Source organism: Triturus cristatus, chromosome 4_1, assembly GCF_964204655.1.
Source record: "Triturus cristatus chromosome 4_1, aTriCri1.1, whole genome shotgun sequence".
NCBI lineage: Eukaryota > Metazoa > Chordata > Amphibia > Caudata > Salamandridae > Triturus > Triturus cristatus.
The window spans coordinates 918970447-918986922 of NC_140585.1; the positions used below are offsets into that span (position 1 = coordinate 918970447).

Here is a 16476-nt window from a genome sequence, read left to right on the forward strand (position 1 = left end):
CAGGTCCGGCATCTGCCCAGATGACTGGAAGCAGACAGAGGTCAACCCCTCCTCAAGAAACCAACGGCCGACCCTATGGACCTTAAAAACTACTGGCCCATCTCTCTCCTCCCTTTCGCGGCCAAAGTCACAGAGAGACTCGTAAACGCCCAGCTGACTGCTTTCTTCGAAGAGCACTCCATCTTAGACGCCTGCCAGTCTGGATTCCGCAGCACCGAGACCGCCCTCCTCGCCGCCACTGACGATATCCTCATGCTACTCAACCAGGGACACACTGTGGTCCTCATTCTCTTAGACCTCTCCGCAGCCTTCAACACCGTCTCACACCACACGCTCGCAGCCAGACTCCACAACGCGGGGATACAAGGAGCCACCCTCGAATGGATCCAATCCTTTCTCGCCGGCAGAACCCAGAGGATTTTACTCCCTCCCTCCCTCTCCGAACCCATTGATATCAACTGCGGAGTACCCCAAGGATCATCGCTCAGCCACACGCTCTTCAACATCTCCATGACCCCCCTCATCAGACAGCATGGGCTCAGCATTGTATCCTACGCCGACACCCAGCTCATCCTCTTACTCACGAAGAATCTCGAAGACACCATGTGAGAAAGTGGCTCTGTATATACTGTTCCAAATAGGTACAGGGTGTACAGAGTCCACAGTCCCCAGAGATTTGGCAGAGGCTAAAGTTAGATATGACCTTACTCTCTAAAGTGGTAGCTTGGTCGAGCAGTAAGGCAGTATCAGAGGACAGTGTAAAGCATTTGTTGCACACACTCAGTCAGCAAATGGTCTCACACACCCAATAACTGAACTCTAGGCCAATGGTTTATATATAAAAAATATATGCTTGTTTTATTTTAGAACCAACAATAGGTATTAAAATATACTTTCTCAGAATGAGATGCTTTATATAAATACTTTTGCAATATGCAATTGGCTTTTGTAGAAAGTTACAAGTGGTTGCAATAGGCAACACAATTTTAAACACAACAATGCATTGGGTTCAATGGAAGTTTCAAGTTATTTGCAATAGATTACTTTTAGGATTACTTTTGGGATTCCAGGACTGGATCCTAGATTCAGTCCTGGGTCAGTATTTAGAAACAAGTGATAAAAGTCGAGTTAGTTACTGTTGTCATTTTTAGACAATATTTTGCTATTTTAAAAGTTGACCGAAAATATTTCATAGAAAACAGTCAATCATTCCCTATGGAAGAAAATTCAAGTTGCAGGTATAGTATGTTCTTGTTACTTTTCTAATCCAGTACTGGGTGCCTAGACTCAGTACTAGGACCTTTATCCAAAACAGGTAAGTAATTACGTTTTAACAATTTATACGATTTTTAAAGAATATTTAAAGTTTGCAAAAATCGACACTTAGAAGAAATTTCACAGAAAAACAGTCAATGGTTTCCTATGGAAGAAAATTGGGTTACTGTTAAGTATGGTTGTGAATATTTTTCAGGGTCAGTGCTGGGCACCAAGATCCAGCACTGGGAGCTCACCTAATAGCAGGTGAGTATTTTCATTTTCGTTACTCGGCTGATTTTTGGTGAATATTTTAGGTTTTGAAAAGTCCACACTTTGAAGAAATTTCAGGAAAACCAGTCAATTTTACCCTATGGAGAAAATTGAGTTATCGGCTTTCAGGTAAGTACTCGACTGGCAAAGTTAAGGTTCTGGGCACAGACTCGGGGGGGGAGGGGGGGGGGGGGTCTCCCAGGGTCAGGTAGGTACAGTTTTTTCACCCTCAGCGGCACAGGGGCAGCCGGGTGCGGAGTGAGTTAGGCCCAATGTTATCCTATGGGAGGCAGGGGGGCCTTGGTTGGTGGCTGCTGACTAGCAGGCCACGCGGCTGTGGGAGCTGGACTCCTGGTCACTTGCTCAGAGCAAATGGGGAAGTAGATAGGTGCAAAGGTTACACTGCCGGGGCCACTCGAGCGGCTGGGTGCAGGGTGCTTTTGAGCCTTCGGGCGCTCAATTGATTTCAATGGGAAAGCTCCGGTTTAGAAAAAGACTGCAAGCTCGGGGACGAAGATTCTTCAGGTGCCACCACCACTTCGAGAGGTAAGTTGGGTAGTTGGAGGATAGGTAGGTACCCAGGAGTTGGGCACAGGGGGCCGCGGGGCGCCGGGTGCAGGGGTGCCTTTTGGTGTCGGGAAATCTTACCTTCTGTTGATCGTGGTTGGGGGGGGTACCTGGTTCTGAGGCTGCAGACGTCGTCAGGATCGTCGAGGGAAGTCCTTGGGTGCCGGACTTGGGGTCGCAGTCACCGTGGGGTCGTCCACTTGGTCTTTGTTCACTCCGGCGCAGGCCAGGCTTGGCTGGTGCAGAGTGTGTAGGGTTCGCGTTTCCGGGCTGATGCCAGGGATTATAAGCTGATTTTGAGTAGAGCCTCTACTCATGGGAGTCCCAGGTGCTTAGAGCCAAAAGGTAGCCAGGTCCTCCGGGGTTTGTGAGGTTGCTGGCCACAAGAGATGCCAGGTTGGAGCAGGTTCGAGGGTCGACAGGCCGGTAGGGCTGGGGCCAAAGCAGTTGGTGTCTTCCTCTTCTTAGCAGCTGCAGGGCAGGTCTTCTTTCTGCTTGCTCTTCTTTGTATTTCAGAATCTGGGGAAGGAAGGTTCAGGGTGCCCCTAAATACTAGATTTAGGGGCGTTACAGGTAGGTGAAGGGCAGGGACCAATGGGTCCCTGTCCTGAGGTGGGTACACCCCCTATCCTGCCTCTCTCCTGTGGGAGGGGGGCAGTAGCCTAGTCCTGATTGGGCAGGGCTTCCCATCTTCAAGATGACGAGAGCCCGAGGATGTGCTTCACCTTGCCTCCCCCACCTGAGGGGTGGGGTTGGCAGGCTGGCACATCCCCTGTCCTTATTTGGGGTTTCCGGCCAGGCTTCCCGCCAGAGTGGGGCCTACCAGTGGCCTAGGGAAGCTCACAGAGGATGCATGCCATTGAAGCTTCCCCCTGCCCATCCTGGGGGAGGAGATCTAGCACCTCGCCCAGGATGTGCAGGCCCAGGAGAGCAGGGGCTCTCCTACCCAGGGGTCCAGCAACATGTCTGCTGTGTGGCAGCCTCCCAGACCAGACGTGGATTGTAGGTTAGGTTTCAGGGGGCATCTCTAAGATGCCCTCTGGGGTGCTTGGTACATTAAATCCCTCACTGGCATCCGTGCGGGTTTAATGTGCTGAGAAGTTTGATACCAAACTTCTCAGTCTTCAGTGTTGTCAATATGGTGCTGTGGAGTTCGTGTTTGACGAGCTCTCAGCACCATGTACTCTTAAATGGCATCACTGCACTTACAGTGCCCAGGAATGGACCTGGGTACTGTAGGGGCACAGGGCTCATGCTCCCGTGCCCACACCACTGGCATAGGACACCCAGCTAGAGGGGTGGCTGATGTATGCCAGGGCAGTGTAGGTGGTGGGCATGGCACACAAGGATGTGGGCCATGTCGACTTTTTGTCTTGTACCCAGACACTCAGCCTTCAAGGGCAGTGTGTGTTTGTTAGGGTACAGGGCCTCTAAGGGTGGCACAATGAGTGCTGCAGCCCTTTGAGGCCTTCCCAGGTCACAAGGCCCTGGGTACCTAAGGTACCATTTACCAGGGGATGACATGTGGCCAGGGTTTGCCAATTTGGGTTTTAGGTTTTTAGGGAAGGAACATAGGCCCTGGGAACCTGATTGGCAGGAGTCCAGGGCACACTCAGTCAAAGTACATCCAGCAATTCAGCAAAAAGTGGGGGCATACCATGCAAGAAAGATGGCACTTTCTCACACACCAGTCTCCGTTTCCAGGAAGGAATGAAGAATGTGGCAGCCTGGATGAAAGACAGCTGCTTGAAGCTCAAATCAGAAAAGACAGAGGTCCTCATTCTCTGACCCTGCACATCCGCCTGGGACAATACCCGGTGGCCCTCCGCCCTCGGAAATCCACCCACCCCTACAGATCATGCGCTAAACCTCGGCATCCTCCTAGACTCCTCCCTCTCCATGACCCGACAGATCAATGCCGTCGCCTCCACCAGCTTCAACTGCCTGCGCATCCTCTGCAAGACCTTCAAATGGACCCCCCCTGATTGCAGAAGGACCATCACCCACGCGCTCATGACCAACATACTGGACTACGGAAACGCCCTATACGCCGTAATCAACAGAACTCTTCTGCACAGACTCCAGACCATCCAGAACGCCGCGGCTAGACTCGTCCTCGGGGCACCGCATCACGAACACATGACCCAACACCTACGAGACCTCCACTGGCTCCCCGTCGAGAAGAGGGTCACCTTCAAACACCTCACCCATGCCTACAAATCCCTCAACAACATCGGACCCTAATACCTCAACGAGAGAGTATCTTCCACGCACCCAAGAGGAACCTCCGTTCCACCGACTTCGCCCTGGCAGAGGTCCCAGCAGAAGCAGAACAGGCAGGAGATCCTTCTCCTACATCGCAGCCAAGACCTGGAACGAGCTCCCTGTGAACATCAGACGCTCCCCAACCCAGCACACTTTCAGGAAGGACCTCAAGACCTGGCTCTAAGACTGATCCGCAGCTGCTCCTCCCCCAGTCTCAGCTCTCTTGGCAAAGGGGGCCATCGAGACTGTCCCTGCCCCAGAAGTAGGTTGTGGTTGCTATTCCCACTACTTTCTGGTGCCCAAGAAGGACAAAGGCCTGCGTCCTATCCTAGATCTCAGGACCCTCAACCGCTTCCTCTGCAAGGAGAAGTTTAAAATTGTCACATCAGCTCAGGTCCTGTCTGCCCTCGGTCCTGTCTGCCCTCGATCCTGAAGACTGGATGGTGGCGCTGGACTTGCAGGACGCCTATTGCCAGCCTACAGATGCTACCTTGGTTTGTGGTAGGCCATGAGCATTTTCATTTCACTGTGCTTCCCTTTGGCCTTACCAGTGCCCCTCGGGTGTTTACGAAGGTGATGGTGGTGGCAGCTCATCTGGGGTTCCAGTCTTCCCTTTTTCTCAACGACTGGCTGTTGAAGGCGGGCTTGCCCCAGACTGTCGTCTCCCATCTCTAGACTACGGTGGACCTCTTGGATTCTGTTCAAGTTTACTGTCAACTTGCGAAAGTCACACCAGACTCTCAATCAGACGCTCCCTTTCATCAGAGCTGTTCTGCACACAGTGCAGTTTGGGGCATATCCTCCTTAGCAGCGAGTCCAGGATATTCGGGCTATGATACCGATGTTTCAGTCTCTGTCCCGGATCTCGGTGAGAATGACCCTGAGGCTTCTGGGCCTCATGGTCTCCTGCATCCTGCTGGTGGATCGTGCCAGATGGCTTATGCGAGCTCTGTAATGGTACCTGAAGTTCCAGAGGGCGCAGCGTCGGGGGAATCTTTCCGACTATGTCCAGATCTCGGAGGGACTACCCAACAACTGTAGTGGTGGTTAACGAACCCAGCTTGGGTCAGAGGCAGATCCCTCTCCCTTCCCCAACCAGACCTCACAGTAGTGACAGATGTCACTCCTGGGAAGGGGTAGCCATCTGGGGGAGGAGGATATCAGAGGAGTCTGGTCTCCAGCGGAGTCCGAGCGCCATATCAACCTGTTTGAGCTCCAGGCGATCCGCCTGGCACTGAAAGGATTTCATCCCTCTCTCAAAGGGAAGGTGGTGCAGGTGTTCACAGACCACACCGCCAAGTGGTACTGCAACAGACAGGGCGGGTTGGGGTCATGGACCCTATGTCAAGAGGCTCTACACCTCTGGACAAGGCTGGAACATCAGGGTGTGTCCCTGGTGGTTCAACACCTGGCAGGTACCCTGAACGCCAGGGCGGACGAACTCAGCTGTCGGTGCCTGGTAGATCACAAATGGCATCTTCACTCGGGGGTTTTGCAAGGTTTCTTTCAGCAGTGGGGAGAGCCTTGGTTAGATCTGTTTGCTGCCGAAGAGGATGCGCAGTGTCAGCAATTCTGTGTGTTGGAGTTTCCAAGGCGGCTGTCTCTCGGCGATGCTTTTCGTTGCGAGTGGAGTTACGGTCTCCTGTATGCCTTTACGCCTGTACCACTTCTGCCGTGCTGAAGAAGATCAAGCGCTACCGGGCCCATGTTATTCTTGTGGCTTCGTACTGGGCACGAAGACTCTGGTACGCCGAGCTCTTGAGCATTGCATTCGATCCTCCAATCAGACTGCCCCTTCGGGAGGATCATCTGTCACAGCAGCAGGGGACTGTTCTTCACCCGAACCTGTTCAGCCTCCACATCTTTGCATGGAGATTGAGCGGCAACAGTTGACAGTTTTTGACTTTCCACCTGAAGTTTGTAATGTCATCTTGCCAGCCAGACGTCCCTCCATGAAAAGGGTGTACGCCTGTCGATGCAACACGTTTGTGGCATGGTGCGCAGTAAAGGCTGTGGATCCCCTCTTTCAGAGGTCCTTCTTTAGCTACTTTCTTTAGCCCAGCAGGGCTCTGCCCTGGGCACTCTTAAAGGCTACCTTGCAGTTATTTCTGCTTTCCTTCGGCTACCAGATCAGCCATCTTTATTCAAGTCTCCTATTGTAAATAGATTCTTTAAGGGCATTATTCATCTCTGTCCTCCTTCTCCCTTCATAACACCCCAGTTGGACTTGAACCTTGTTTTAACTTATCTTATGTGTGCTCCCTTTGAGCCTCTTCACAACTGTCCTCTCAGGCTCCTCACTCTGAAAACTGCCTTCCTGGTTGCAATCACCTCTGCTCGCAGAGTGAGTGAGCTTCAAGCTCTATCTTCTAAGCCCCCTTTCTTCTCTGTGCATCTGGACAAAGTGGTGCTTAGGACGAGGCCTTTGATCCTTTCTAAAGTGGTTTTCCCATTTCACATAGGACAAACGATCACTTAGCCCACCATTTTCCCACTCCACCATCAGGACCCTAAACGTGTGCTATCTTTCTACCTTGACCGCACGAAGGACTTCCGGGTGAATGATCAACTCTTCCTTGTCTATGTAGTTGCCAAAAAAGGCCGGGCTGTTCAAAAGCTTACCATCTCTCGATGGATTGTCTTTTGCATACAGATCTGCAACGGTTTCGCGAAAAAGGAACCTCCAATGGGGCTAAGTGTTCATTCCACTAGAGCTACGGCAGCAACCACTGCATTGGCACGTGGAGTCCAACTTCTTGACATCTGTCAGGCAGACAAATGGGCATCCTTGCACATGTTCACCAGACATTACTGCCTGGACTGAAAAGTCCGGAGGGACAGCTTTTTTGCCTGTTCAGTCCTCCAGGACTTTCTGGTATGAACTTGGATCGCAGACCCTCCTCCGGGGTTGGTATTGCTGGGGTATCTATTCTAAGGTAAGGCATCTATAACGGTCTCTTTCAGATGAACAAGTTACTTACTTTCGGTAACGATGTATCTGTTAGAGACATATGTTAGTTATAGATTCCTTACCAAAAGGACCCACCCTACCCGCTCAGCAAACTGACTTCTAGGGATAGGGACTCCTTTGGAGGGCCCTAGTTGTTGCACACCAGTGGTCCGTGTCTTTCATGGTTCTGCGCTTCTGGTGTGGAAAGTCGTGTCAGAACTGCCGTCAGAGTGTAGGGGCGGCATCTAAGTAGACACCGCAACGGCATCCTGGCAACCACTATGCCGACAACAGATAAGGAGTAGACTGATTCCCCTCATTTACGCGCAGGGGGACTACTAGGAAAAAATACTCCGGATCCAGTCTGACGCCTGGGGGTAATTCTAAGGTAAGGAATCTATAAATAACATATGTCCATTACAGATATATCATTACCGAAGGTAAGTAACTTGTTCTTGTTGGCCTTGTTGACCTTTTCACGTTTACCAGATCAATCTTTGTTCAAATTACTTGTTGTGATGTGTTTTTTGAAAGGGTTAACCCTAAACGTTCCACCCACACCATTTGTGATGCCATAGTGGCACCTTAACCTGCATCTCACATATTTGATGTGTACTCTATTCGGACCAATGTGCATCTGCCATCTGCGATGTCGGACTATGAGGTTGGTCTTTCTCATAGCGATAACATCATCTTGGTGAACAAGTTGTAAGCACTGTCCGTCCAGTAACAATACACCAACTGTTTTTGGGACAATTTGGTGCTACAGATAGTACGCCATTCCTGTCTAAAGCTGTGATGTCATACCATGTCAGACAATCCATCACCCTTACGGCACTCTTTGCTCCACCTCATCCCTCAGAAGAGGTAGAAAGGCTCCGTATGTTAGATCCCTAAAGATCGTTTAGCTTTTATATTGATCACACTAGCGACCATTGGATGGACGATCAGCTATTTGTGGGGTTCGCAGGAGCGAAGAACAATCAGACCGTACAGAAGAGAACCATTTCAAGGTGGCTATTACCTCTGTAATACCATCTGTTGCACACTGGCTAAGGAACAGCCCCCAGAAGATTTGCAGGCCCATTCTACCAGGGCCAAGGCTACTATCACTGCATTGGCCGAGGGAGTGCCTTTCATGGACATCTGTTGGGCTGCAGCATGTGTCACGTTCATGAAGCACTACTGCCTCAACAGCCTTAACAGCCTTGTCCGTCAAGAGGGATACTGCCTGGTTAGTCTTGCAGTATATTTGGTCTAAACCATTCAACAGATTCCCCACCCCGGGAGTTACTGTTTTGGTATCTATTCATAAGGTGAGGAATCTGTGGATAGGAGTATGCATTAGAAGAGCAAGTTACTTACCTTCTATATGGCTCTTTCTGGTGCAGTTTTGTATCATAAAACGTTTGTTCTATAGGAGGCCACCCTAACTGGCCCTGAGGTGAAGCCTTATACAATACATACTTTGTGCACATTCAAGAATATAAAAGGGTATTACAATGACTTCCAGAGATGGTGGTGGTGGGGATATTGAAACTGCTTTACTTTTATGAAGGATGTCTCATTGCAGACTTGCCCACTCTCTGTACTCTTACTGTACGTAAATTTGCCTAACCAACTATTAGATGGCTGAGATATGCAAGGCATGTATATGTGTAACCTTTTCAAACTGTAGTTAAAAGGTGCTGGCAGTTTGTTTAACCATCAATATTGCTATGTTTTTTACCTCTAACTTATGATTGAAAAAGTGAATTCTGAGATGTTTTGTATGTTAGCTTGATGCATTCTGTAGCAACTAGCTAGATGTTGGTGTGTCAGATGGTGCTAACTTTGAGGATTGGGAAGAACTTTCAATATTCATTTGTACTCAGATTATTGTTATTTGTAGATATACCTTTTATGTTGATTTTAAATCTTTACAGAAGAACAAATCATAAACGTTGCTTCTGTGTGCATTCTGTCTTGTGTACTCATTTCTTTTTGTTGACTTAACAAGCGATGTAGAGCAAGAGTGAGCTGCTGTATTGGAGGGCGACTGCAATCTTAATTTCATACAGCATGATAAACTGACAACCTATTTCTTTCAAGTCCCTGAGAACTACACAGATTAAATCAGGAAGAAATATCTAGGGATTATGACCTTTTAGATAATTTGCTGGCATAAGTTATCCAAAATTGAGCTCAGAGCTCTTTTACTCACTGCAAAGCATATACATCTATGGCTCTCTGTTTACTGTTTGAACTAGATATCTGTTAATAGGAATGGGTCCCTGAAAAAAGACTGCTATTGTAGAAGGTTTTTTGTGATATTCAGAGATTAGTTAACTTCAATACTTGGCTCAAATGCAGCAGGTGCATAATCACATTTCCATCTAGCCCATTATTCCTAAAAAGAGAGTCTAAAATTGAGCTTTGATTTGTGTCCAAAAGGCCATGGTCGCTTCCAGCTTGATGGCTTCTTAAAGTTACATGCTGTATAGAGCATCTATTTTTTTTAGGAGGCGGCACACGAAGTCTGGCTGATGTGAATTTTTAGTAACTCTAAAACAGTTCTTGGGGATTAGTGGCACTTTTGAGGAATAGTCTTTTCATGGCTTTTGTGTCATGCCGTACCAAGAGCAACCAAGTTGAGGCTAGTTTTTAAAAACTGTTTATTTCTTCCAGGACCTGTTCTTTAAATACACATGGAACAACTTCTTGCATTTACAAGTGGAGCTGTGCATTGCAGCAGTTCTCTCTCATTCGGCACATGACGGGAAGGCATTGTCTTGTGTGGAGACCCCAAAAGCAGAGTCTGAAAATGCCCCAGAGAATGCAACGAGTTCTGAAAATCTCGACCCCAGTCAAGACATCATGGTGACACATGTAAGTGTAAGATGCCCCTGTTGGGATGAGTTCTTATAATAAAAGCATATTTCAAAATCTTGCAGAGTACCTAGAATATTGATTTAGATCTCCCATCTGATTTCTTAGTTGCTTGGTTTTTTTCACAGTCATCTAGTCCAAATATATAGAAATTTGAAGACTCCTGCACACTTGTTAATTTACCTAATCCTTACCCTCTTACACCTTGTGCTAAAACTGGAGGCTGTACAAAGACGATAGCATTGAGCACACCTCAAAATTCGTCCTGCCTCCTCCTTCTGATTCCATCCCCTGACAATGTATAGAAGTGAGAATGATGAGGCTGTAAGAAAGTGGGTTTCTGTTGCAGTAACCGCCCCCCCCCCCCCCCTCCTTTTGCCTGATAACTGATGCACTTTTCCTTGTTGTGCCCTGGGCTCCTGCCAATCAGGTGCCCAGGGCCTGTGTTCCTTCCCTAAAAACTGCCTAACAGCCAAAACCCAAATTGGCAAACCCTGGCCACATGTCAGCCCCTGGTAAATGGTACCCAGGGCCTTGTGACCAGGGAAGGCCTCTAAGGGCTGCAGTACTCATTGTGCCACCCTCAGAGGCCCTGTACCCTAACACACACACACACACACACACACACACACACACACACACACACACACACACACACACACACACACACACACACACACACACACACACACACCCACACACACACACACACCCACACCCACACCCACCCACACCCACACCCACACCCACACCCACACCCACACCCACACCCACACCCACACCCACACCCACACCCACACCCACACCCACACCCACACCCACACCCACACCCACACCCACACCCACACCCACACACCACACCCACACACCACACCCACACACCACACACACACACCACACCCACACACCACACCCACACACCACACACCACACACCACACACCACACACCACACACCACACACACCCCCCCGCCCCTCTGCAGGCTGAGTGTCTGGGTATAAGACAAAACAAAGAGTCGACATGGCACATGCCCACCACCTACACTGCCCTGGCATACATCAGCCACCCCTCTAGCTGGGTGCCCTATGCCAGTGGTGTGGGCACAGGAGCATGAGCCCTGTGCCCCTACAGTACCCAGGTCCATTCCTGGGCACTGTAAGTGCAGTGCTGCCACTTAAGAGTACATGGTGCTGAGAGCTAGTCAAACACAAACTCCACAGCACCATAATGGCAACACTGAAGACTGAGAAGTTTGGTATCCAACTTCTCAGCACATTAAACCCACACTGATGCCAGTGTGGGATTTGATGTACAAAGCACCACAGAGGGCATCTTAGAGATGCCCTCTAAAACCTAACCTACAATCCACGTCTGGTCTGGGAGGCTGCCTAGGCTGCCACACAGCAGACATGTTGCTGGACCCCTGGGTAGGAGAGCCCCTGCTCTCCTGGGCCTGCAACAATGCACATCCTGGGCGAGGTGCTAGGTCTCCTCCCCCAGGATGGACAGGGGGAAGCTTCAAAGGCATGCCGCCTCTGTGAGCTTCCACAGGCCACTTGCTGTACCCAGCAAACTGGCACCCACCGGTTCCAACCCCCACTCTGGCGGGAAGACTGGCCGGAAACCCCAAATAAGGGAAGGGGATGTGCCAGCCTGCCAACCCCACCCCTCAGGTGGGGGAGGCGAGGTGAAGCACATCTCTGGGCACTCGCCATCTTGAAGATGGGAGGCCCTGCCCATTCAGGACTAGGCTACTGCCCTCCTCCCACAGGAGAATGGCAGAACAGGGGGTGTACCCACCCCAGGATAGGGACCCATTGGTCCCTGCCCTTTACCTACCTGTAACGCCCCTAAATCTAGTATTTAGGGGCACCCTGAACCTTCCTTCCTTAGATTCCAGATTCCGAAAAACAAAGAAGAGCAAGAAGAAAGAAGATCTGCCAGGCAGCTGCTAAGAAGAGGAAGACACCAACTGCTTTGGCCCCAGCCCTACCGGCCTGTCGACCCTCGAACCTGCTCCCGCTACATCCCGGCACCTCTTGTGGCCAGCTACCTCACAAACCCCGGAGGACCTGGCTACCTTTTGGCTCTAAGCACCTGGGACTCCCATGAGCAGAGGCTCTGCTCAAAACCAGCTTCTAACCCCTGGCATCAGCCCGGAACCGCGAACCCTGCACACTCTGCACCCGTCAAGCCTGGCCTGTGCCGGAGTGAACAAAGACCCCGAGGATGTCCCCCTGGCGACTGTGATCCCGAATCCGGCACCCAAGGACTCACCTCGACGCTCCTGACGACGCCTGCAGCCTCAGAACCAGGTACCCACCCAACCGCGATCAACGGAGGGTAAGCTTACCCGACACCAAAAGGCACCCCTGCATCCGGCACCCTGTGGCCCCTTGTACTCAACTCCTGGGTACCTACCTATCCTCCAGCTACCCAACTTACCTCTCGAAGTGGTGGTGGCACCTGAAGAATCTTCGTCCCCGAGCTTGCAGCCTTTGTTCAACCAGGAGCTTTCCTATTGAAATCCATTGAGCGCCTGAAGGCTCAAAAGCACCCTGCACCCAGCCGCCCGAGTGGCCCTGGCAGTGTAACCTCTACACCTATCTACTTTCCCATTTGCCCTGAGCAAGTGACCAGGAGCCCAGCTCCCACAGCCGCGTGGCCTGCTAGTCAGCAGCCACCAACCAAGGCCCCCCTGCCTCCCATAGGATAACATTGGGCCTAACTCACTCTGCACCCGGCTGCCCCTATGCCGCTGAGGGTGGTACAACTGTACTTACCTGAGCCTGGGAGACTCCTGAGTCTGTGCCCAGAACCCTAACTCTGCCAGTCGAGTACTTACCCAAAAGCCGATAGCCCAATTTTCCTCCATAGGGTAACATTGACTGGTTTCTTCTGAAATTTCTTCTAAGTGTGGAGTTTCTAAACTTTCAAATATTCACCAAAAAACAACTGAGTAACGAAAACGAAAATACTCACCTGCTATTAGGAGAGATCCCAGTGCTGGATCTTGGTGCCCAGCACTGACCTTTGACTGTTTTTATATGAAATTTCTTCTAAGTGTCAACTTTTAAAATTGTAAAATATTGCCTAAAAATTACAACAGTAACTAAGTCGACTTTACTCACTTGTTTCCAAGAACTGTCCCAGGACTGAATCTAGAATCCAGTCCTGGAGTTAGAAAAGTAATCCTGAAAGTAATCTATTGCAAATAACTTAAAACTTCCATTGAGCTCAATGTATTATTGTGTTTAAAATTGTGTTGCCTATTGCAACAATCTGTAACTATCTACAAAAGTCAATTGCATGTTGCAAAAGTATTCAACTAAAGCCTCTCATCCTGAGAAAGTATATTTCAATACCTATTGTTGGTTCTAAAATAAAACAGACATATATTTTTTATATAAACCATTGGCCTAGAGTTCAGTTATTGGGTGTGTGAGACCATTTGCTGACTGAGTGTGTACAACAAATGCTTTACACTGTCCTCTGATACTGCCTCACTGCTCGACCAAGCTACCACTTTAGAGAGTAAGGTTATATCTAACTTTAGCCTCTGCCCAACCTCTGGGGACTGTGGACTCTGTACACACTGTACCTAGTTGGGAACAGTATATACAGAGCCACTTTCTCACAGAGGGTTACCTCAAAACCCTTCTAGGTTCTTCATATCCCATAAAACTGAGGTAGCTTAATGAGGTTCCTGTACATGCCTACTTTTCCATCAAAGTATTTTAAGTATGGCTTTGAAGTGGGCCCTTTGGTGATCTGACTCATGTGACTAGGTACATACATTTGTTCTTCTTTCACTTTAAGTTTAGCACCATTCTTCTTCTCTGAAATGGGGTTAGCATAAAGCTGAAAGAAGACATTATAAGGTACAGTGGTCCCGAGAAAAGGCTAAGATGTGAAACAGCTGATAAATATAGACTAAGAGTCAGTACTATATTGGGGTTTGTCCAGCCGGACAAATTAGTTTCATTTTTATATTTCAATGATTTAGCCAAAAATAAACCGGTGGGACACAAGCCTGCAACAAAATAACAAACAGGAATATACACAGGGGGCAGGCAATAAAGAAATTGTATAACACTCAAGGGAAGAAAGGGGCTCTGGCAAGAGATTTGTGGAAAAAAGCATGTAAATTGTTATGGTCGAAAGAAACTCTTAACGACTGACATGCTAGTCCTCTTGAGATGCAGCGCAGGAACATCAACGGCACACCAGATCTCTTCGGTCTGCAACACGATCAAGATGAGGAGGAGTCTGCAGCCCAAGAAGGCTACGTATCCATCCATAGTTCCAGTTCCGAACAGTGACAAGACTCCGAAATGGTAGAACCCTTCCATGAACATCGATCGCGAGTACCTCTGCCCTTGATACGAAACATAAAAAGTTATTTTCCACCGACAAACCTGCTCACGAGCCACAACTGCATAAAAGCCAAGGCATCCAAAAATCTTGAGGCCACCCAGGAGCGTTAGAAGCACCGGTATGACAAAAAAGCTGCACTAGTTGAATTTCAATATGGGCAGAAGGTATGGGTTTTGGAGCCAGTGGCACCAAGGGCATTCCAGGACGGATGGAGTGGCCCTTACCCTATCCTATAAAAAGAGTGAGGTGACCTACTTGGTTGACCTGGGCCCAAGCAGGACACCCAAAAGGGTGATCCATGTGAACCGCCTAAAGCTCTACAATGACAGGGCTGACATCACCATGCTGATGGTGACTGATGAGGAGCAGGAGCAGAGGGTGAACCTCTCCCTGACCTCTTCTCCTACAGCCCAAAAGATGGGTCAGTAGATGGAGTTGTCTTTTCAGACACCCTCTCTGCCCAACAGCAGGCTGACTGCAAGCAAGTCTTGCAACAGTATGCTAAGCTCTTTTCCTTGTCCCCTGGTCTGACAAACTGGGGTACCCATGATGTGGAATGGTGACAGTGCACCTGTCAAAAACAAAATCTGTCGACAGTCAGTCCAAGTCAGGAGAGCATCAGAGCTGAAGTCAGCAAGATGCTGGAGTTAGGGGCGATTGAACCCTCTGAGAGCCCCTGGGCCAGCCCAGTGGTTCTAGTCCCCAAACCTCAGCCACAGGGTGAAAAGAGAGAAATTAGGTTCTGTGTGGACTATAGAGGGCTCAACTCTGTCACCAAGACAGATGCTCACCCTATCCCAAGTGCAGATGAGTTGATAGACAAATTGGCTGCAGCCAAATTTCTAAGTACCTTTCACTTAACTGCAGGGTACTGGCAAATTGGCATGGCCTCAAGAGCAAAAGAGACATCCGCATTCTCCACATCATATGGGCATTAACAGTTCACTGTTATGCCCTTTGGTTTAAAGAATGCCCCTGCCACCTTCCAAAGGTTGGTGAATCAAGTCCTTGCTGGGTTGGAGTCCTTTAGTGCAGCTTATCTTGATGATACTGTCTTTAGTTCCACCTGGCAGCATCACCTGGTCCACATTGGTAAAGTTTTAAAGGCCCTGCAAACTGCAGGCCTAACTATCTAGACATCCAAATGCCAGATAGGGCAGGGAACTGTGGTGTACTTGGGCCACCTTGTTGGTGGAGGCCAGGTACAGCCCTTACAGCCCAAGATCCAGGCCATCCTGGACTGGGCAGCTCCAACCACCCAGACCTAAGTCGGGGCATTCCTTGGCTTGACTGGGTACTAAAGGATGTTTGTGAAGTGATTTGGGTCCACAGAACTCACCTCCAAGAAAATGCCCAAAAAGGTGAACTGGACAATTAGTTGCCAGAAGGCTTTGGACACCCTGAAAGAAGCAATGTGCTCAGCACCAGTTCTGAAGGCTCCAGATTATACCAAGCAGTTCATAGTGCAGACTGATGCCTCTGAGCTAGGGATAGGAGCGGTCCTATCCCAGACCAATGATGAAGGCCAAGACCAACCTGTTGCTTTCATAAGCAGAAGGCTTCTCCCCAGGGAGCAACATTGGAGTGCCATTAAGAGGGAGGCCTCTGCTGTGGTCCCTGAAGAAGTTGAGAGCATACTAGTTTGGTACTCACTTCCTAGTTCAAACTGATCACAAACCTCTCAGATGGCTAATGCAAATGAAAGGAGAAAATCCTAAACTGTTGAGGTGGTCCATCTCCCTACAGGGAATGGAATTTGAAGTGGAACACAGACCTGGGACTGCCCATGCCAATGCAGATGGACTTTCCAGGTTCTTCCACTTAGACAATGAAGACTCTCTAGGGAAAGGTTAGTCTCATCTTTCGTTTTGGGGAGGGGGGGGGGGGGGTGAGATATCGCCCTTTTTCTGCATGGTATGCC

General features: G+C 49.3%; 1 protein-coding gene across 5 annotated transcripts in view; it reads left to right on the forward strand.

Annotated features, from left to right (window-relative positions):
- PPP6R2 (protein phosphatase 6 regulatory subunit 2) overlaps positions 1–16476 on the forward strand; it is a 913508-nt gene that overhangs the window by 428598 nt on the left and 468434 nt on the right. For all 5 annotated transcript variants that reach the window (XM_085653731.1, XM_085653733.1, XM_085653735.1 and 2 more), the window contains exon 11: positions 9977–10177. In XM_085653731.1, the coding sequence (XP_085509857.1) occupies positions 9977–10177 (201 nt within the window). The remainder of the gene's footprint in view (positions 1–9976; positions 10178–16476) is intronic.